The sequence below is a fragment of the Belonocnema kinseyi genome, chromosome 4 (genome assembly GCF_010883055.1).
Source record: "Belonocnema kinseyi isolate 2016_QV_RU_SX_M_011 chromosome 4, B_treatae_v1, whole genome shotgun sequence".
In the NCBI taxonomy this organism is placed as follows: domain Eukaryota; kingdom Metazoa; phylum Arthropoda; class Insecta; order Hymenoptera; family Cynipidae; genus Belonocnema; species Belonocnema kinseyi.
The window spans coordinates 144,219,165-144,243,843 of record NC_046660.1 but is presented as its reverse complement, the minus strand read 5'-3'; the positions used below and the strand labels follow the sequence as shown (position 1 = coordinate 144,243,843).

Genomic DNA, 24,679 nt, shown 5'->3' with positions numbered 1-24,679 from the left:
ATGGTCATGAGACGTGGTTACGATTGAAATTTTACCGCGATTTCGTCGGAAGCGCGCGGGGTTTTTCAGATTAGGACTTGCGCTTAGGTAAGGTTTACCCCAAAAGACCCCCCTTCTTCCATCCAATTTTTTACCTGATTTCTATTCTGTCATCAGAATTAACGAACGTTAGCTATTCAGATTTTAAACGTTTTCAGTTTTGTAGAAAAAAGCCGAAGGAACTGAACCCGATTTAACACACGCCGAAGTATATCATGCCCTTAATTGTTATAACTACGTCCAAAACCATTTTCTGGATTGTACTCAATTTCTAACATATGAGTACAAGTTTCATCACATTTCAATGTTCTAAACCTGAGATATAATGAAATAAACATTGATGTGTTTGCTTGCAGCTGAGTAGGCGTATGAGTATCGGATGGCGCGATCTGGCATGTTTGCGTCAAAAATTTCTCATTTTATAAGACGCTCTTTCAATTGTAAAAAATAACATTGAAAAATATATAGCATGTTAATAAAAGATGATCACTTTATTTGAGAGGTGGTTTTTGATCAAAAAATTTTATATCATTACACTTTAAATAAACGACTTGTAATTCATTAAATACCTTAAAGTTCTTTCCGTAAAAAATAGATATGTGACTCATACATTTTATATCTGATGTGCTCTTATATCCAAAACTGTTGGAACTCTGCATGTAAAGACTCCATTGCAAGCGTTACCATTAAAGGCCGAACCACCGCGAAGCAACATCTCGAACTACGCAGCATTTTTTGTTGGAATCATTGGAGGATGAATACAATTTTTTAACAACTTTGCAACAGATTTTTCAGCTCCTGATTTACGCAGTTCCTTTTAATGTTTTGTAGAATTTCGGATGGTCTATACTATCCACGGACATTCATTTCATTTTTCGTAGCTAGTTTTAAATCAGTGGCTATTGTGCTTTAGAATTTACTTATTTTTAACGCGATCCATATCTGTTCTACACTTTCAAAATTCTCTTCGGATCCCTGTGCTAACGCTAATGTAAGTAATTTACTGGCACCAGAATCTTGAAATTTTTTAGCGCAAATTCCATCACTCAGTTTGTGACTTGCTCATTCGTGCGCTGTTTCAACATTGGATTGTATCGATAAAAATATATTCAAAAAATTTCCCTTTTCCATCTCTACCGAATTCAAGGTGAAGATCAGAAGCCCCACATTTTTCGGAAACGCTTCAAATATTCTTGGTCCCAACAAAGATTCCAAGAGGTTTGCCCTTGTGTGGTTAAATGAGTAACAAATTTTATTCTTCATTCTCAAGTTTTCTCTTTAACAATAATGAAAGTACTTAGTCAAAAACTTTGAGGACCGTCTGTTCAATTATAATAGTCAACTTCTCAATCTGTGTATAATGTGAACACTTTTGTGAAATTCCTCTCGAAATCGCCGCAAAACAATTACAGCACCGAATCTGAGTCTTTGGAGTAGTTTTCGATTCTGTGTAAAAAAGGACGAGTACAGTAGGTAAATTTTGCAATTTTGCGCTCGAACGGCTCATCATTGCATTGCTTTGTTAAATGCCGGATTCTGCTGCATTGGCGTTGGAAACAGAATTCAACTTTAATGAACTTTTGCGCGCTAATATGCAAACATTACAATCGGATGCAGAATCGGAACTCATTCTTGTGACTTGCTTAAATGGTGCAAGTTTGCTGTAATCCATCAACTGGACTTATTTTGTTAGGTCGTTTCGATGATGATAAGGGTTACGCTTACAATTGGAGCACAAAGCGATACGCAAACGAGCGTCATTTTGACCGTACTTGAATTTCTGTTTCACAATAGAACACAAAGCGCCTTTTATAGGATGTATTTTTTACGTATTTTATTCAATCTTATCCATACTATTTACAGTCATTTACAACTATTTACAGCGACTCTTATACCTAGTATATCATTATTTCTAGTTTTTACTAACGCGCAATCTCAGATGTGTTAGCTAGCTAGTGAGTGAGCTACGGAAAGCGAGAGAGCAAGCGACAGAGAGGGAGAACGCAACTGCATCTTAAACTACTTTTGCTATTACATACACGTTACTTACAATTCTTTACGCTTCTATTTTAACCGACTTCTATTTCTGTTTCCCTTTTCTTTCACTTCTCTAATGTCTCCATTTTTCCAGTTTTTCACCTGCATTTTCCATTCTTTCACATTTGTTGCTCTACTCCCCTCCAACTCCTTTACCCACTCTTCCCCCAATCCATCCTCCCCTAGCATCTTTACCATATGTTTTCTCCTTCCATTCACATATTCTGTACTTTTTGTTTTCTTCTCTTTCCCAATATATACACTCCCTTACCTCGTTTACAAATCTGAATCTTTCTATCGTATCCCAGCTTATCTCTCCCCATACTTTTTCTAAATACTTTGGTAATCCTTCTTTTTTATCATCTTATACCATTTATTATATTTTTATTCCTTAATCTCCTCCATCTTTCTATTAATTATCTTTCCTTCTCGCTTTTTTTTAATTCTTCATAGTTTACTGCAGTCTCGCCTTCTATGTGTCTAGCATTAAAAAACTTCATCTTTTCTTCTTCCTATCTCGTTAATTCTATCGCCCTACCTCTCCTTTCCTCTACCTCCATCAAACATTTTCTCGCTAACTCCCCTCACTTTCCCTCCCTCAGCTTCGTCTAAAATTTCCATGCCCTCTTCCGCGCGCTAGTACTTTATTTATCCCTTTGCGCTTCTTCTCTCACCATATATACCAGCGTCCTCCAGTCTACCGCTAGCGACTAACTTATAAACCTTTCTTGTATAATCTCCAACTTTCCTTTCTTTCCATCCCTATATCTCTGGTCCATAACCTAATACCGGTCATACCAGCGTATCAAATAACCACATCTTCCTTCTCGAATTTTTTTATTTTCTTTTTCCCATTCCCCATACCTAGTTTATTACACCTGCTGATTTCTTTATCCTTTCTCTAATGTGAGCTCTATGATCTTCATTTGCTTGCAAGGTATATCCCAAATATTTAAACACTTACTTTTTCCAGCTTTATTCGATTTCATCTCCCCGTCCATTCTTCCTTTCTACCCCCGCCTTTTCTAAGCCTCATTATCTTTGTCTTTTCTACATTTATATTCAACCCTTTTCCATCTGAGTATTTCACTAATCCTGTAATTAAGCCTATGAAAAAGCCACCGAACACGCCCTCGGGTTGCGGATAGAATGTCCCTGTATCAAGGGTTTCTGCTGAATATGGTTACAAAAATAAATAGGCGGTCGCGGACAATTGTCCAGAGTTGGAACCGAAGGAATTAAGCCCCAAGCGGAGGCGTGAAAACCGTGGCGAAAGCTGAATAGCACCTGGGTGAGGTGTCTAGAACGGTGACTATGGGATACCGTGCGACCTCCCAGAGTACACAGCCTTATCCTTGCATCCGTAGCTCTCCAAGGATGGACGAACCCCTTTCCCTAGCTTCTCGTAGGAACAACAACAACATCAAACATAGTTGTAGTAAATGCGGTTCAAAAGAACAGAATGCGCAGGGCAAGCATCCGATAGAAGAAGAGCGATGCTTTATGACCCGGAGACACATCAACACCCAGGTTTCTGCCGACCGGCAGTACTCTGTTTCGGGAATAAGGAGCTCAGCTACGGCACTGGCATTTTCACTGTAGGTTTTTAGGATGCCAAGCTATCTTTGAGCAACAACAAAAAATCTACTTTTTGAACCCGCTACACGGTATTCCCCCAATAAAAATGGCGCGCAACTAAAGAACAAAAACATAAGTATTTGACTTTTTAAGTTTTTGAGTGTCCGTATACTTTGGAACTTTTCCCGAAAATAAAAACGTGGTTTTACGCTGCAAAAGGATTCATTCTGGCATTGCTCCTGTGAAAAGTGTTTTCAGTCTCACAGGCCGTATGATTACTCCCAGGAGATGTAAATTGGGGGATTAGCGCTTTAATTATTCCGTTTATCTCTTTTTGTTTATAATGTTCCAAAAATACAATTCTTCACATCTCAACAAATTGACAACTTTAGAAATTAAGAGGCCATGCACAGACCACATGGACACGTTCTTTTTGACTTCGTAGCTTTTAATTACCAGGAATATCGATATGCATCATAATATGTTTAACAAAGTATTAATTAAGTACATAAAGTGTACATAGGTTTGCACTCCCTGACTTTAAATATATTTGTATCCAAATATTAAGTGTACTAATTAAATAATTCTCCAAGGTTCGATTATAGTTTAGTCCGCTTTTTCGCATTCAAGTCACCATCCTAGGAGGAGAAATTTAACGAACGAGTCCTCGGATTCAAAAGTTTTCATGTTACTATAAACTTTCCTCTCATTCAATCGCAATCATTACCATTCCAAATAATGCGGAGTGCCGCATTCAAGAGTTATCAATTTTCTTTATACTTCCTTTCAATCATTCGAACTCAGTAGAATTCATATAAATCCGAATTCTCACAATACAAAGTTTTCACTTCACTTTATACTTTCTTCTCATTCAATCAAATGCAGTAGTACTGAAATAAAAGGTAACTTTCAACATTAATAAGTATTGACTTGTCTTTTCGGTTTGCCCGAGATTGAATAATATTTTAATGAACGCTAATTCTTACTTTAGATACGATTCATTTACTTCAAAATTTTTTTTTCGAATCCAGTCGCATTCCAAATTTAGACGTTATATGCGCTCCTCATAAACTCATAATACTCACCTTAACATTCGCAATTTCAACTTTCATATCAGCTTAGCAATCTTTGGCTCCTCTTAACCATGTCTTGATGTAATAAGTACTCGTGATAGTTGCTAGTACTGACAATCCTGTCCTGAATGGCGAGCTCCTCTGTTTCCGGAAACAGGGCACTTTGTTACAGCTAAATATCAGAAGTCCCCCTGTCTACTTCAAATTTTATAAAGTTCTAGGATACTCTTTGTGAATAGCTTTTTGCCTTAATTGCATCTTGAATTCCTCCATAGTTTCTGCCCTGATTTTTCAAGGGATCCCTTTAGGACAAGTTAGGCGATATCCAAATCTGAGATGCCATCGGAAATCGCAGCATCTCACATGCTTATTAACATAGTGTTGAAACTGATGATTGTGACGTATTATATTATTATAGTTATAATTGATTTTGGTTTGGAAAAACATGGAGCCTTAGCAGACCTGGTGTTAGAGGCACTGTAAGTCCAAAGTCATATACAGTGGTCATTCAGGAAAGAAAAAAATCTCCGTTGCACCCTTCAGACAGGATATTGTTGTCCAAGGAGAAAAGAGGAAGAGAGGTAGTAAGACCTTGAAAGGTAGCTGTAGCAACTGTACGCAATATATTCCGATTAAGTCATTGTCTTTGTCACTGTTTCGTAATTTCAAAGCCGTACCAAAGTGCCAAAAATATGTTAAGGCATTTGCAAGATAGATGCAGAAAGCTATCATTCTTGGGTCGCTCCATGTCCTTAAGGGACACGAAGGTTTCACCGGCCTGTCGTTGGATATCATCGTACTCTGTGGCCACCTAACTCAAGGTTGTAAGACATGGCCGTAGGTATAATTAAACGCGGTTTTAATGGGAACCAGTGTCATTTCCATACATGGCAGTTGCTCGTAGTGGGTCCCTGCGATCGTTGTTTAAACTTTTTTTAAATTATATATACATATTTTTGGTTTTGGTTACGGCCCTCTGGGAACGAACAGAAGAGATAATGGCAAAGCCACTTCACGCTTCCTCAGGATGTAGATACAGGTTCCCTGTACTATTGGTTTCTGCTAAATATGGCTACAATCATTAATAGACCGTCGCTGACTATTAACCATGGATTGTCGAGAGCAAATAACCACTAAGCAATGACAACACAAAACCACCAAAAAAAGTTGTAGATGCGGTTGAAAACGATTCGACTCAAGGATGGCTTGCTAGAATGTTGCCATACCGTGGTTATCCCTATTGGCGGAATCTTTATAGCACGTATGCACATTCTGTAGTACGTTTTGCAATAATCTTAGGGAAACCAACCTCCCTACCGCAAGCCACAGACGAAGAGGAGGAAGCGACAGTAAGACCAACTGCGGACTTATGTCTCCATTCCTGCACAAATTTATCAAGAGACGTTTTTTATTTATTTTTTTTTAATTTATCAAGAACGTTTTAAAAACTGAAGACATCCTCACCTTATTAAAATAAGAAAATCACTTTTCCTTTTAAAATATGCATGATACGAACAAATATTGCCAGGCCTTTTTTCACTCAAGTCATGAAACTTTTCTGTAATTATTACCTTATTTCAGTTTCTTGACACTAATTTTACTAGTCTTTAATTGAAACGTGTAAATTAGCGTAGGTAAATAAGTCAATTATCTAGATACCACTTCTCGAAACTCCAGTAGAGGACGCTCGAAGTTTTCTCCAAGTTTTGCCCCTTTTAATTCCGCATTAACGTGTAGGTTATGCTGCAGGTTCACCGTTGTAGTTAGATGGATAGTATACTTCGTTTTTTATGGTCTTCACTTTAGGATAAATCATGAACAAGAAATTGAGCGTTTTTGACCTGCTGTGTGTTCTTCATTTGCTCTTTCGGACGAGTAGGAACAGGCACTTAAAAAAAGACGAACATGATGTCGTCTTACAGGTCCACCACTTTTTTCGGCCTGAAAGTAAATTTGTTTAATCCCCGTGTACACATTGTCCTGCTTCTAGGTTTTTGACTCTTCTCCTCTTGTACTTGTAGAGTAACTATGGCGGCTCTAAATTATAAACTGTATCGATTGAGTTGCTCTGTGGAGAAAGTAATTTTGGATACTATAGTCCTAATTCTCTGAAAAAAGTTAATTTTTTTCATCTTTATCACTTCAGGGTGTTCCAATATTAATAAAAAGACCCCTCCCAATGCTATAATCGATATCGCATCTTTCTTTGCTTCATAATAGGAGAGCACCAAAAATTCGTTGTATTAAGTAACCAAAAGAACTGTAAGTTCCTGACTTCCGTGATCTCCTTTCACACACAAATATTGCGTTCTCTCCCTTGGCATAATCCACACATAGTTTCCGTTTAACCTTAACTCTCTCATTCTCTCCTCCCCTTCTGCCTTCTCTATCTCCATGCCATTCTTTTTAACCATCTCATATACCTTCCTTTCTTCCTCGTGCCCCCTTCTCACTTGATTATCTGCAATCCATTTGTTCTAAAATACCTTTCCCTTTCAACCACCATCTTCCCACCCCTAAGCCTGTGCTCTTTTTCCCACCAACACTTCCTAACCAGCTTACTTTCCCCCTCTTTTTAAAATTTCTCCTCATATTCACACGCTTGACTCTCCGCTATAACCCCTAAACTCGTTTTTCCTGTTTCCCTGCTGACAATATAGTTCGGCGTATTCCTTGCAACCCCCAGTGTTCTTATCTGTTTCGTATTTAGCTTCCTTATCTGTTTATCTATATCCTCGTCATTCAGCTCCTGCCCATCTACCTTCCTCGTTCTTCTTATCCCCCCATCACCCTTCCGTGTATGTGATCCCTGAAATGAATCTTAAAAAATTCTCTACATTTCTCACTTCTTATCTTTTTACTTATCCTCATCATACGTTTCCTAAACCTATTAATTATCTTCCACACGTCCCCTTCTGTCTCAACACTTTTCAACTTCTCTTCCAGATCTTTTTCGTTTTCCTGCTCTTTTTTCTTACACAACACCCGAAACTCCTTCCTCATTTCTACATACTCCTCCCTTCCACGTCCTGTACTTCCTTTTCACCGTTCTCTTCATTATTTTACATTCCTTATCCCACCACGGATTCACTATTCCTTGCTTCTTCTTTCTAAATACCTTCTTTTGCACACAACCTTTCACTCTCTCTTTAAGATCCTCCCATATCTTTGCCACCAACTACCTTTCAAAGATTACCTTTCCCAACTGCTCCTTATACTTCTCTAACGCCTTCCTCGTCCATGACACCCTCCAGCTTTATGATCCTTCTTCCCACTCTGCATTCCGCAACCCTCCTCTTTTACCCACAATCTTAATGGCTGATGGTTTGATTCTACCCTCCCTTTTACTGCAAATTTTTCTGTCTCCTCCCACCCTTGCATATTCATGATCACATACTTAATCACCGATACCCTCATCATACTTACATACGTGTATTTTCCGTCTTCTTCGCCTGTTACCATACCATTTACCACTGCCCAACCTCTATCATCCATCCAGTCTTTTAAAATCTTCCCTTCTGTATTTATTTGCTTATCCTTTGATTTTCTTTCGAAGCTTTCCCCTTCTCGGTACAGCGTCCCTTTCCCTCCAATTCTCGCATTTAAGTCCCCACCCGGTACCACCATACCCTCCTCTGTTTCTCTCCTAGTAAGTCGTCCACCCTTTCCTCAATCCTTTCCATCTCATCCTTATTGTAAAGTCCCTGCTACGTTCCAGTACAGCACCTTTGACACTCCTCGACCATGCTTCACTCATCACCCTCTTAGCCTTATTGTTTAGCATTTTCTGTACATCCCTTTCCTTCTTCATTAAATTTTGACCGCTGAAGACCATCTTATCTTTTATCCTATTTTTGTTTCGCATTACCCCCAACTTTTCTTTCCAGATTTCCAATTCTACAACCCCCACTTCATTCTCCTTTCTCTCCTCCAGCCTAACTTTCCCTACTTTGTCTTTAACCCATCCTATGATCTGTAGCAGCACTTCCACCATCTCCCTTTCTTCCCCGTTCTTTAGCTTTAATCCTCGTATTACAATATTATTTCTCCTATCTGCCTTCTCTCTTCTCTCTATTCTCAACTCTATGGCCCTTATTCTTTCCCTATCCGCTCTATCCTCTTTTTAATTCCTGCGATCTCCCACTTTCTCTTCTATCATATTCACTATACTCTCCCAAATACCTTTCTTATCCCCCCCCCCCCCCCCCCCCCCCCCCCCCCCCCCCCCCCCCCCCCCCCCCCCCCCCCCCCCCCCCCCCCCCCCCCCGCCAACTACATCCATTTCCGACCTGCCCTCCACCTTCGCAAGCCTTTTTCCACCCTTTTCTTCCACACCCCAATCTCTTCCTCCATCTGCTTCACTTTATCCTCTTTTTCATTCTTTTCAATAGCAATTCTACCGCCAACATAGCCGCCAAAATCACAAGAGTAAAGCTTACTGCTTTATTATTATTAATATTGCAGTACCTTTTCCAAACAGATATTGTACCATTTTATTAAAAGCTTTTTTTTAAACAACTTTTTTTAAACAACTTTTTTCAAACAAAATTTTCGAAGTAACGTATTGCCAAGCAACTTAAAATATATAACAAAAGCAGCGGAGTAATACAAGTCCATAACAATCGTGAAGGTTTAATATAAATCAAATATTGATTTCCGAAATTTTTGGTTCTTACATTTGTATTATTTTTACTTACTTTTGAAATATCGATAAGGGTAACGACTTTTTCTCAAAAAGTTAAAAAGAACAAAATTTTGTCACTAAATTAGTTAAATACAAAATGTTACTGTCCAACACTGTAATCACGCATAGCATACCAGCTAAAGGACTGACCTCTGGGATCTTTTGTACTTAAATCAGACTGAAAGATTTAAGGGAACATTACAGGATTATCAGGAAATTTAAAAAAATGTTTAACTCACCGACTCTTGAATATACTGTAATAAGAATGGACTAGCTCTCAAGTTGTCAACAGGGCAATCGAAAAATCCTTGGATCTCTTTCTGATGCAGATCCATGGTGATGATATGAGTCAATCCACTTTTGCACATCATTTTTGCGAGGAGCTTTGATACTATGCAGCCACGTTTACGCATTTTACACTGCTTTGAATATGGTAAGTATGGAATTACACCAACTATACTTTTTGCTGAAGAAGTTTTGCAGGCGTAGGCCATGATGAGTAATTCCATTATGTTATTGTTTACATCCTTGGTTCCAGTTTGTATTATATATATGTCTTTGCCTCGAACGGAATCACCAATTTCCACCATGGTCTCCCGATTAGTTTTGTAATATACGGCACAACCTCCACTTTTTACTCCTAGACGCCTACGTTATAAACATTTTTAAACCTCAAAAAATTTACTTAAATACATAGGTCATGCCATTAGTTATTTGTCTACGCTTTTATGTTTAAGATTTTGTAAATATCCTTTTCAAAATGCAACAGAGAATTGTTTTTTTCATTGAACGATTGATAAAAGCTAAGTCCATATTGGTTTCGTTGCGAGGGGAATGTCATTACATTGCATGAATCGCGAACGTTGTTCTGAAAAAAATTTAACCAAGGATGAGGTAAGACAATATATAGTTCTAAGAAAACCGTATACTATCGGTTCTTAGATTGAGGCCGGAACTGAACACAAAAAAAGATTCGTTCGCGAGTGATACAAACTTATGAGAGTGAAATGTCTCCCTCATTTGTCTATATAGTCGGTTTTATAATTCGATCTAACTTTTTGTTATTTGAACCGGACAGTTGTGCGGTACTGTGTATTAGTTATTGTAACCATATTCAGAAGACGTCATAGGTCGATTTGTCATAGGCGCTCTGGTTCGATTATTAGACGTACTGCTCGTATCAGATAATTTAATTGCATTACAAAAATACGTCCCTGACTGACGATATATGTTGGTACATCCCCGTACCAACCAATAAAACAAAATCTAATCCTTAATAAAATGCATTTAGCAAACGAGTTATACAGTAAGAGCGGTTGAAGAGGCGGTAGAAGCCAGACACTCAGAGATTGGCGAACAATATCCCGAATCCTTCACCTCCACTTACGACTACAACCTCTCCCTCCGCGTTCAGAAATTCAGACGACCTCTCGAATCGCATGGAGATGGAGCGGAAAGATGTGTTTTATCAGTGGGTGCGACTGAAACCCCATTCGAATATCATCTTTATCCAAATATTTAACTTTGTAGAATAAGAAATTAAACTACATATTTTAATTTAGGAAAAGTCCAGAATTTCAAGTTCAGGGTGGCCATTGAATGGAAAAACTGATATTTAGCCAAGAATCTCGCACGCCAAGAAATACCTTAGTATATATTTGAAAGTCGGTCATTTTTTAGAATTTTTTTACGTTTATGTAAAATGAAACTATTTTGTTAAACATTCGTCTATTTCGACATAAAGTTCAATGTTTTAAATAAAAAATTAATCTTGTAATTTGAAAAGAGTACTTATATTTTTTTCACATAGAATTCAACTCTTTTGGTTACAGATTCAACTATGTTCTATTTAAAATTTTTTTCTATATTATCTACTTTGTAATTTATTTTTAAAAGTCCGTAGGGCTACATAGCCCCTGAGGAACAAAAATATACAAAGTAAATATACATCTTATGGTTTTTCACAACTTGGAAATAAAAATTAACTTTAAAAATTTTTTGATTATAGACCAGCAAACAAAATAGAATTAAGGTCAAACTATTCATCGATTAAAAGTTCTTTTTTTTTTTTTTAAATCCCAGTATCATATTTTAGGTTCAGAAATAATCTCTATCGATTGAAAATTTAATTATATTGTTGGAAATTCAACTATCTTGTTGAAATTTTGACTAGTTTCTTAAAAAGTATTTTTTTTTTTTTGGTTCAAGTTAAATTTTGTTATTTTAAAAGTCTTCTATTATGTTTTGGGTTCTGAATTAATCTATTTATGTTTAAAATTCAAGTATTTTGTTGAAACTATATTATTTTGTTGAAATTGAAATATTTTATTACAAAGTCGTCTTTTATGGCTGAAAGTGAATTATTTTTTATTGAAAAGGACAACTTTTCGACCAATTTGAATTTCTTCGTGTCTGCTATTAAATAGTTTGGAACAGAATTCATCTCTTTTGGTAAAAAACTTTACTGTTTGATTCAAAATTTAATTATTTTTTAAAAATTTAAACTATTTTTGCAAAGTATTCCTTTTTGGTTGAAAATTAATTATTTTATGAGAAAAGTCTACTATTGCATTTTGGGTCCGGAATTAAGATATTTTGTGTTAAACATTCAACTATTTTGTTGAAAAATTAATTATTTCGGTGAAAATGCAAAAATATGCTATTATAACACATCTTTATTTGGTCAAAAATGCAGCACAACCCCCATAAAATACTCCTATTGTAATTTAAAAACAGGTCACCATTTTAAAAAAAATTTCTCATTTTTCTTTCCTCTTTTTTATTTTCGTCCACAGATTTTCTTATAAAGAAAATAATTATTTTTTTCTAAAACGAGATATTTTTTAACTGACATTAGAGGCATTTTATGGTGGTTGGCCAAATTTTATCGTTGAATTTTTGGTTTTACTTTAAGAAATTCTATACATAAATTTCATTATTGAACGCTACATAAGATTTTTTGTTTGATTTTAATTTCATTTAAATTTTAATTGAACTGACTTGGAATGGAGGTCATTTCTACCTAAAAAAATAGATTTTTTGAATAAGCAATTTCTAGATTGTGCCCTTTACAGTAATTTTTGCAGTAGAAAATTTAAACCTATTTTAGACCATTTTTAACTCTCATCACTAAATTTACTGATCAAAGATGTTTTAAATCATGCTGATTTATAAAGTTAAAAACTTTTACTATAAGAAGTAAATTAGAAGTATTATTACCACAAGATGGAGTTATTGATTTTTCGAAACATCAGATTTACCTAAATCGAAGATTTTTCGACAATGATAAAAAACATGAGAGCAAAATTTCTATTTTGATTGATCAGAAAACTTGTGTTAAGTCGAAGCAAATAATGGAAATAGTTAAAAATGTCGAATCAAGTCTGCACAAAATTCCGATATTAGATCATCAAGATTTCCGAAACAAGATTTTAAACTTGTCAAAAACTTTCTTGATAAAAATGGTTTGCACATTAGTAATATTAATCGTGAATTTTTAAAGGTTTCATGGTAATGAAAGGTTTTCTTAAAAACAAACCTTATATTATTTGCCTGAATGCTGATAAAGGCAATATTACTTTTTGCATGCAAAAATCATAGTGTGCTAGGGATATGGAAAATTTCCTTTCCAATGATGATAATTTTGATTTAGTAAATGAAAATACGTTAAAACATTTGAAAAGAGACATTTTAAGATGCTTGCCAATGGAAAAAAGAAAAAACTTTTAGGAAAATATATACGATGAAATGGTATAAATACTGAATACACAGTTCCAGCCAGATGTCATGGTTTGAGAAAGATTCATAAAGATGACTATCCTTTGAGAATAGTTATTTCAAGTATTAATACTCTCACTAATTTTGTAAAATAATACTTTAATTTGGTTTTTAAAGACAGGATTATAATATTGTTACCAATATATATTAACGTTATGTTTATTACCAGAGATTAACGTTTGTCCCATGTTTCATTTCACAAAACAAAAATTTGGATATTGTTGTGAGAATCATTTTTTTAAACATTACATATTTCCTGCAGTGAATCAGAAAGAACTAAAGGAATATAGTTATTGTAATACTTTTATTCTATGTTTTGGTCAAATTTCGACAAAAATTGAATTTATGTTGAAAAAGTTTAAGATTCATACTATTTTCCTTATACCATTTAAAATGGATTCAATAATAACTTTTTGCAAAGATCCTTTAGATAAGCTTGAAAAAGGTGCCGCTGTCAAAAAGATCATTTGCAAGATCTGTAAGATGAGTTACGTAGGGCAGACTGGGAGACATATTAATACTAAGATGAAGGAACACAAAAATGATGTTCGTTTGAGACATTGTTGAGTGTTCTTGCCAGACATACAAAGGAATTGGTTAATGTTGACCATGAGTTTGACTGGAATAATCTGAAAATTTTACTTAGGAAAAGTAATGAGAGAAAGACGGAATATACAGAAATGCTTCATATCAAAAAGCAAAAGGAGGTTTCATGAATTCTTGATTTTTTTACATTCCTTTTTTAATATATTTATAACGTATTATCTTTTTTTCCCTCACTTGATTATCAGGCATCAAAGAAAGAGAGCATAGTTTAATTTTTCTTACCTAGATCAGGGTGTCGTATTAATACCGAAACGTTGGTAAATGTGTTCTTTTAGTGTGATTTGATAATAGTAAACATAAAAAAGATGAAAGAAATAAAAAAATTAGAAGGAACGGGATTTGGTTTGTTGCCTTCTTATTTTTCTTTCTTCTTTTTTATTTTTGACCAAAGATTTTTTTTTGAATGAAATTTTTTAAAAATGGGATCTATTTTAAATTAAAATCAGAGCATTCTATGGTGGTATTCCAAATCTATTTTTTGTATTCTTGGTTTTATTTTGAGGAATTCGATACATTAATATTTTTATTAAACGTTAGATCGCGTGGCCAATCACTTGTCTAAACACACTGTATACGATCTTCACAGCTATCCTAAAAGATAGGACGGTTCGGACAATCGGACCTGTGTGGCAAGAAGTGTACGAACTATGCGGCTCAAAAAAAGGAGTAGCAGAATGTCGGCAGAACCTGCTGAATGATAAATGTGTCTGCAAAGACAAAACATTCTACCAACGCGGCATATCGATGGCCTCGATTGTCTACCGTAAAGCTTTCGATTCGACCTCCCATAGACTTATCATCTGTCTATGATTCACAGCGCCATCTTTCAGAGAGGGGCCTTTCAGGGTGACACCAGGAGCCCACTCTTCTTTTGCCTGACATTATTTTCACTACCTCACGCTCTTCGAAATTCCGAAGGGTACTCTTGCGACAAACGTGGAAATCGAAAGCATGAGGTAACTCATGTATTTTACATGGATAATCTTAAAATCTATGCTAAAATACAGCGTGACTACAGCTAGCTCTATAGGTTGCCAATGAATACTCTAAGGATATTAGAATGGATTTTGGATTGGAAAAATGCGCCAAGGTTTATTTGGAGCAAGGAGAATTTAATGGCATCCCCAAAGACCCTGAGCTCGTTGACAGAAGCACTGTACGACAACTTCGCGCTGGAGAGACTTGCATATACATACCTTAGCGTGCCACATAGCAGCATTCAGGATGTGTCATCTATAAAGGATGCTTTCCGAAGCAGAGACAAACGACTAATCCAGCATATTTGGTCTTCCGAACTGTCGGCGACGAAAAAAGTATCTGGAACGAACATGTTTACGGTCCCGGTATAACTTTATTCATTTAAAGTGGTTCAATGGACGAGCTCAGATCCCTTAATATCGGGACGCGAAAGTTTATGCACACGAACAAAAGCATACACCTGAAGTCTTCTGTTCTACGACTCTACATCTCATGCCGTCATGGTGGTCGCGGAATACTAAATCTTGAATGTCTTCACAACAGGATTATTCTAGGTACAGCACATATAGTCGCAAAGGGACGGGACTCTCTTCTTAAAATGGTTAGAAAGCACGAAAAAATAGACAAAGGAGCATTTTTGTACAAAGCAGCGAAGGAAGATGCAGAAACACTGGTCCTTGACTTCAATTTTATGGGTGAGCAAAATGCATCAATTCTTATCTATCTCGAGTCCTCAATCCTTAAAGCCCGGATTAACAAAGCACAAAAGAAAAACTTCCGTGAATAGCTCATCGACAAGAGAATGCACGGTATGTTCCACAGAAATGTGGAGGATCAGTCGATGCCGTGTGAGCTGATGTTTGCATTCCTTAAATAGCCGGATTTAAGTCGGGCATGGAGGGCACATACTATCCGGTTGTCCAAATCATGCGGGATCGACCTACATCCAAAGGCACAATGCGGCACTTAGAGTCTATTGTCGAGAATGAGAAGTGCCGCAATTGCTGGAACTTCGTATTCTCGACAATTGTTTCTGTTGCCGCCACGTTTGCTATTGAATTTTTGATGCCAGCTGATAAAAACTTCATAGCCAAGGAGAATGAAAAGAAAGATAGTTATAGAGACCTTATAAAGGGAGTGGCAACGGTTATATAACAATTAAAAACAAACTCGTTTAATAATCTATGTTGCGGAAAATATAATAGAACCATTCGATACCAGTAAAACCAGTGAAACCAAAAAACGGCAAACAATGAAACATTAACTCTACCTGCTGAGGATGCTTTGGCTAGCGTAAGCAATTTGCAGCCAACCACCTGAATAGAAATACCGTGGGAGAGCATCAATTAAAATACCACATTGAAAGAGGAATTGGTGCGTCTCTATTATGAAAGTGCGAAGTTTAAAACCAAATCTAGCAACACCACATCCTCCAGGTGCATGTGGTCTTATACAATAAAGATGCAGAAGCAGAGGTTTAGCAATTAAGAAGGCGAATTTAGTAGACCAACAATAATCCATATCTGTAAACAGTAAGCTTTTGGCTGTTGAAATAGCTGTGACCAAAATGGTCACAGCTATTGGTGAACTTTCCTTGGAAGAAGTGGACAACGAAGACCTGATTAGAGTTGCAAGCATAGGTACTAGGGATAATGAACATCATGTACTGGATCCGCTAGAACTACATCCGGACATTAATAACGATGATGTGAACAGCGAAATTCCAGAAAACCTGAAGAACATTGAAGGGAATTTTGGTAATGCTTTACTAGAGGTCCGACATGTAAAAACCACACAAAGGCATTCTCTGCCTAAGATCAACATCACAAATGATCTTCGTGCTCTAATAGAATGCCTGAACATTAGGGTTTTACCTCTGCATTTGAACACAGCACAAACTGCGGTAGAGGTTCAAACTCTTGTATACTGTGCAGCCCTGAAAACAGTTAGAATTTTAGGCCGCATAAATAGGCCTACAAATGCAGTCGTTTTCGTAGAAAGGGATTGAGATCCACCATGGAAGATCAGGTTGGATATAGATGTCAGCAAAGTAAGGTGCAAACTAAGCCGATTGACTCAATATAAAAAAGGAAATAGAACCAGAAATCTGATCAATCATGTTACCAAAATCATCCACCCTCAGTACATTGAGACATAAACATGATGCTCTTACTGCCAGACTGCGTCGGTACAAGAAAAGTAGTGTACGAAGGCAACAAAATCGAACCTTTCAGAGAGATAAAAGAATATTTTATCGTGAACGGAATGTAAAGCAAAATAACCGGCAAGATACCTAATTCCCTCAAATGGAAGATATGACTAACTACTGATCGAGTGTTTGAAGAAAAATGAAAATATACAATTTAGACACTGCAGGGTTCAAACTTGAGAAAGCAAGATCAATCAATAGCCCTGCAATGCAACTGGCAAACATCACAGCTTTAGATGTTTTCGCGGTTTTGAAAAGGTCAAGTAACTGGAAAGCTCCAGGTGCGGACATTGTGCACAACTTCTAGTACAAGTACGTGATGAGTGTGCATCATGCGTCGGCTAGGTGTTCTAAAAAGATCAGTGAACACCCAGATATGATTCCAGATTTTGTGCACCAGGGTACTACGTTTATGTTACCTAAAAAACTAGACGCTCAAAATCCGTCTGAATTTCGACCGGCAGCCTAACTTCCAACAATTTATAAATGTCTTACAGCAATCATTACAGACGAGAATGACATCCTCCCAGAAGAACAAAAAGCATGTTGTGAAAACTCGCGAGGCAGTAAAGATCTAGTCACCATAGCCGCTATTTCCATGACTCAGGATCCTAAATATCAAAGGAACTTACATATGGGACACATTGATTACAAGCAAGAGTTTCCTTCCGTACCGCATGACTATCTGCTTGTCGTCTTAAAAATTTACAAAATCTGGCCACATATCATTGACTTCCTAAGTTGTGCTATGATTTTTTGTGGTACAACAATCAAGTATTTTGATTATGGACAACTAAGCATAACTAGATCAATACACATTATAACGGTTATATTGCGAGGAGACTCTTTCAGTGCACTATGGTTCTGTTTAATGTTGAAAACATTAACAAAACACTAAATAGCATGTCTTACGGGTTCACAATACACGATAAAGAAGGCGGTCAAAAAGTGGTCCATCTACTGTACATGGATGACATGGAGCTATACGCTGGTTCAGAACAGAAACAGCAGCAAGAGATCGGTGTCATAAAGCAGCTTTCCAATTATATCCACATGGAGTTCGGACTACATAAATGAAAAATAGTGAATTTAACAAGAGAAGAGAATAGGGACCTCAGAGGTAGAGAGCGAGTTCGACAATCACATGAAAGTAATGGCTGAGGGCGAGTCGTATAAATATCTAGGTATTCATGAAGCTAAGGTTATTCAGCATACGATAGTCAAATGGCACATAAAATGTTATAAGACTGATCTTAGAAGTTCAAATAGTCGGGGATTGAAAGGGTAGTTCTGCCATGACACAGAAGAGGCAAGGGTGTCGTGGGTGTCAAAACACTGAGTAAGTCACAAGTTATAGAGTTGCGAAACTATTTTAACAGCAAGCCAGATGTTGCGCTTTCCAACGACATCTGTAACGAGGATCTTGACTACACACCCTTATATTTTTCCACAGATGAGGCCTTGAACGTCAGGACAGAAACCAAAGAGGAACTAAAAACGCAATAGAAACAGAAAGCCATTCATGCCGAGGTGCCCAAAACGTTAGATCAACATAAAGTGGATGGGGAGGAATCCAATATTTAGCTAGAAAGGTCGTCCTGTATCTAGAAACGGAAGGATTCGTCATTGCGATTCAGGACAGAATTGTCAGCGCCAGAAATTATGGCAAAGACTTGTTACATCAAGAAGTAGTTGATCGGTACTGATTATGTGAAGATACAAACAAATCCATGGAGCACATTATTGATGGTTTTCGTGTAATGGCTTAGAGAGAATACACGCATACATAATGATATGGCGGGCATTATACATCAACAACTGGCTCTACACCTAGGACTCTTAACAGAATGGATGCCTTTCTATAGATAGATTCCAATGTCTGTTTTGGAAAACGAAGATTACATCTTACTTTGGGATGTTACTATCCAGATGGATCATTACATCCGAGCTAATCGCCCTGACATCGTGATGCGAGAAAAAAATGTGGAAGATTCAGTCTACATCATCGACATTTCCGGTCCACTTAACCGACATTTGCAGGCAACCTGTACAACAAAGATCTATCAGTATATCCAACTAAGGCATGCACGCAAAATACACTGAGAATGTTCAATATTTAGGAATCAGTAGGGTACTGGCAGCAGCTCAGAAGGCGGTTTCATTAAATACCTGTCGCATTGTAAGAAACTTTCTCGACCATCAGGAAGCAAGCAATTAAAAACCTAAATAGTGACAGATGGTAGCTCTAAGAAAGCATCTAGAGACGACTTTTGTCACCTTTAACGCACGCGGTCGCTGTATAAGAGGGGTATATATTTAAGTATAAGAGGGGTAAAAGACGAACTCCAAACTACACCATACTCCTAAGTTTGTACCTACAACATCATCGCCCAAATATTTCGAACATCGTATTAAATTAACTTATAATATCCTCATCCCATCCGTCATTTGACATAGTCCGTGACTATAATTAACAGCGCTTTCAGCAGAGAAAAAGACGGGAATAAAAGAGGGGGGCGATAGAGGGTAGAGACAGAGGGAGAGAGAGAGAATGATTGATTGATTTATGTGTTTATTTGTCCTGTGGTTAACACGTGAGGACAGGTGATGTCTACATTATTATGCAAAACTCACGTTTACGCTTATTTACGACTTGAAGTTCAGAATAATAAAAAAAGGATGAGTTGAAAGAGGGAGAGAGAGAGAAATGACCGATGCGTCGATGCGTTGCATTGTCCGATTTCCTTGTTTTTCAGCCATTCATCCTTACCTCGCCGTTTTAACCACTACTTGCCCGTTCTATCTTTCAGAGCTAGAAAACGTAAACTAGCTATATCTTCGTCAAAAATGAATCAAAATACACTGAACAAACATAACATTCAGAATGTGATAGTTGTGCATAAAATAAAGGACTACAAGCAATAAATATTTACCTCAATAAAGTAAAAAGTTTAACCTGTATGTAATTTTCTTGAAAAATAAAAATAAAATGTACTAAAATTTTAGGAATAATATAAACATGAGAAACTGCAAATTATTGAAATTTTATAAATCTTAGGTTAATTTTTTTTCAATTTAGTGTGTCAATCTAGTCATGAAAATTGGCAATTGCACTTTGGCAACCGTTCTGAAGTCCAGCAGCCTTTGGGCAATACTTCCGTTTACGAACGCCTATGAAAATACCTTACATAGTCATAAATAACTTCCGTTTTTTATCAGATATTTATCTTGTTTTATTTCAAAAGAAAATTATAATTATTTTTAATGTATTCACCACCAGGATTGTGTGACCTTCCCCATCTTTCTGATAGCTTATCAATTGATTCCTTGTAAAATTTGACTGGTTTAGATTGGAAGAAAGTTACTTAGCCTGACTGACTTGCTCTTAAGAATTGAAAGCTTTTCCATTCAAATTTTTTTGAGAGGAACAGAAATGGTGGTAATCTGTCGGAGGTCTTTACTACACCCACCTTACTCTCCGGACTTTGCCCCAACAGAATTGTGTTATTTAATGTTATTTATTGTGTTATTTAAAGAAAGCAAAGTAAATATCTGATAAAAAACGGAAGTTATATATGACTTGACCTAATAAATTCTCCACCTGTATTTAACGACAGTGAATCTACGAGGATAATCCATAGAAATTCATCCAGGTACGACGAAAAGTCACGTTACGCATTACAAGGTGTTTCCTATTAGGTCGCACTGAAACCGTTGCGTAAGAACGTAAAATAGCAAAAAAATCTTTAGCCGCCGAAGTAAATAAAAATTCTAGCCCCGCATGGCAAATGTCTCTTGTGGCGAAAGTCTTATTTTGATAACGGTTATATACGGCGCCGCTAAACAATTAAAAGTATCTAAGATCATTTGAAGGACGAACCTCAAACTGTCAAAAAGTAATTTATTAAAGACGGTATTTGGATGAATAGGGATAGCTTTTTAAGAAATAATTTATAGGTATACTACTGGCTATAGAAGTACGTAGGGTATTTTTTAAAATCAGATTTGTAGAAATAGTGTACTTTTGAAAAAAAAACATCAATTTTTTGGCCAAAAAATAAGCAGTGAATTGGTTATAAAAAAAGTTCACGTTAAATCTAAAAGCAGCTAAGAGAATTTGAAGGTTGTTTCGTTGAAAATGCTTTTAAAGTTTTACGAGCAATTAAATCCTTGTTTTTTATCTCTTAGCTGCGATACCTGCCCAACATGCCCAACTGCATTTTTTTATGATCCTAAAGAATTGTTTAAGCTAAAACAAAAAACTCGATTTTTTCAAAATCCTAGAGTCGTGTTACACGTTAAAGTGTAGAGAAACTAAGTTAAATAACATTCGTTTTACACAACATAAGGTTGAGAATAACATATGATAACATATGGACTGTATGTAATATTTCTCGTAAAATCGAATGGTGCTATTAGTTTTTTCGTAACAAACATTATTAAAAAAATTGTTTAAACAATCAAAAATTAAAATTTTTTGAGGAAATACATTTCAATCAGATATCCTTATTCCATAATTATTTTTTCTATCATGTGAATTGGCCTGCTCATACACTTATTAGGTTAAAAAGTTGTTCATAACTTGACGCACTGTTTGTAGATTTTCAAGTTATGCCAGTTTTTCGTTACTCATACCTTCCTAATAATAAATTACAACGATTTTAAAGCAAAATACTTTGTTTCTATAACAAACTGATATACTGTTAAATTTGTTTTAAAAAAAATGTTTATTATAATAAAATAGAATTTATTGTAAAATATTTGTGATTTTTAAGTCTATCTTCATTATTTCTGACAAACATTTACTTTATTTGAAAGATTCATCCATAGATAAAGAACATATAATTGAAATTAACAATTCCGCCGCTGCTTTTGTGAAAGTAATCTTAAGCACACACAAAAATATAAAAAATTGGCTTTCTTCCGCTTATAAGGAATTTAATGCCAAGTATTTCTTTTAAAAATCTTAAATCATTAAAAAAATGTATTAGGTGGACTTTATCCAAAAAAATCCATTTCTAGATCACCGAGTAGCGTCGCGAGGGGGAGAGCGAAAGGAAGACCAAAGGCAATCCAAAAAATTGAGATTCTATTCAATATTTTTATACAGTGGTCGCTTCCCCAGTATCATCGAAGCTCCCGTGGAGCCACTGCTGAAGCCATAGCATGTTAGACGGTGGTGATGGTGAGCTGCGAGATGTTTAAGCAAATGTCACAAATCAAATAGCTGCCCAACTGCGACCACCTCAAAAGAAATACCACGGTAGAGCTTCAACTAGAATACAACAATGAAATAAATATAAAGTTAGGACAAAGTTTACTGCCGAGTATCCGTTTATATTGGAAGCTGCAGCAAGATGCTATCCCTAAGATGAAGGACATCAAGAATAATGTACTTTCCTAAGAACACTGAGCAACGGAGATTAAATGGGAGGTTGATTCGGCAGCAAAGACGTCAACAGTAAACGTCAGTAAGAAAAACCTGCAACAAAAGATCAAACAGCAAGCGGTGGAGCACTAAAACATAATCGCGCTATTGATGTTCTTGCGCAACCTCATGAAGATCGAATATCAATTAAAATGTAAATACTACATAAGAAGAGATATTATGCGCCTTTATTTTTTTGAAGAGAAAAGTGGAAAGATGTAAAGAGAGAACATCATCGTCTCTTCTTACTCAAGTATCCAGAATATAGCAACATGAATAGAGTGGGACAGCAGCCTCCTATTGATAAAATCCTGTAGAACGTGCGGATCATGTAGACCTGCTTGAAGCAGAAGGCATAGGTGCTGGGAACAATGAAGATCAAGTACCAGATTCACTAAAACCATATGCACATATAAACGTACATACTTATGCACTTCTGTGTCATTCATAAAACATGTGATGTGTTAAGAGCGGGGAAAGGAGTGTCGTCCATGGTAGGATTCTCCATGTAAAGGACAACGCAAAATGTATCACGCGAGAGAAGCATCAAAATTACTAACATAAGTATTACGTATTTTGTGACTAACACCTTAAACGCAGAACTAACTGCGTTGCAGGTACCAACTCATGTGTACTGTACAATTGCGACAGTCATTAGAACTTTGGACCGTAACATTCGACTCACAAATAGAGTCTTTGTCCTAGAAATAGAACGAGATAGAATATGGAAATAACGTTGAATATGGATGTTAGCAAAGTAAGGAGAAAATTTGACTGATTAACTCAATCCAAGAAGGGAAATAAAACCAGAATCACGTGATTAAAATCATGCACACTTGACAAATTGAGGGAGTACATCAGTAATTTTGGATGAGATTAAAGTGTATATAGTAGCATATAGTAGATATAGTATATTAGTAGTGTATATTGAGTTTTATCTTAAACTAAGTAAAGAGCAAAATATCCAACACAATACCTAAGTTCCTTAATTTGAAGACAAAGCGGCCTCCTAAGACAGTGTTTTGAGCAGAATAAACAGAATCAACTTAGGCGCTGCGTGGTTTCAACGAAGGAAGGAATACACCTGCAATAATCCTGTAATGGAACCTGATGACATCACAAATTAAGACTTTACAGAGGTTTTAAAAAGCAAGTAATCGTCAAAGAAACTTGCGCATAAAATACATTGACTACAATGAAGCATCACCTTTGGAACATGATTATTTGGTTGAAGTTTCAAAAGTTTAAGAGATCTGTCTACGCATCAGCTAGCACTTAGATTGTGCAACGACGCTTCGTCGAACAAGATTCAGCAGATTATCAGGCTGCGTTTTAACGCAAGATTCCTAACTTATCGGCATCGAGAAGATTCTGCCTGTCGTAGTTCGTGTCCGTGCTAAATTTTTTGGAAAAGTGATTCATGTCCGTGCTCAGCATCGAGAACATTCTCGAAGGGTCCTGATGACATCACCATAAATTTCTACTTTACCGACATTCTTATAAGAGGGGTACTGAACCTACAATACTTTACCAACATCTAGAATATTCCACAGTTAACACCCCAGAAACATATCGCGCAATTGTGTGTGTGTCATAATAAAATCATTCCTAATAGTGGGTCATATGCTCAGGAATTCTTGTCGCTACATTCTAGTATCAAGAAGCGAGTGAGCGAGGACTAGAAATAACAGTCAGAAACGTTTAGAGGTTTCAATTCCAGAAGCATCAATGCATCGACAGTATAAAGCTACAGGCATTTCATCAGACTCTGCTTTCGTTCTCTACAGATCACTTCTTTTTTTTTACTACTCTTTCAAAAGTTGGCTTTCTTAGTCAACCCACAAAGTTTGATATTCATTCTTTTGCCATATGCTAGGTACGTAAACCTCTGAACTATGTATATATAAGAATATACTACAAACAATTTCGAGACTAGACAGAGAGATTAGACAACATGGATTTAATTTCAGACTTTTCACGGAAGTTTAATGACTTAAAATAATAATTATCAAGAGTGTACTGCCTGAAGCTTATCGCTCCTTATGACATAACATCGATATTCGAGCTGAGGTCGCATGTCTTTTTTATCCACAGATATATGCTCGTTTTTAATTTTTAATTTTGAAAGGACATTTTTGCCTACCATTCGTTAAAGATATAAAATTAAATTTAAAAAATACAAAAAATTAATATAATATATTCGGAAATTCTTTAAATTATCCACTAATGCTACTCTATAACATATTATATAGAATTCAAGGATGATTTAA

General features: G+C 36.2%; 1 protein-coding gene across 13 annotated transcripts in view; it reads right to left on the bottom strand.

The window, feature by feature from the left end:
* The window catches only part of LOC117171332 (phosphoribosyl pyrophosphate synthase-associated protein 2), a 228,065-nt gene that overhangs the window by 94,608 nt on the left and 108,778 nt on the right, over positions 1-24,679 (bottom strand). For all 13 annotated transcript variants that reach the window (XR_004466864.1, XM_033358547.1, XM_033358548.1 and 10 more), the window contains one exon: positions 9,651-10,059. Coding sequence is in view for 12 of the 13 variants with exons in the window: in XM_033358547.1 (XP_033214438.1) it covers positions 9,651-10,059 (409 nt within the window). In the remaining variant the exon portion in view is untranslated. The remainder of the gene's footprint in view (positions 1-9,650; positions 10,060-24,679) is intronic.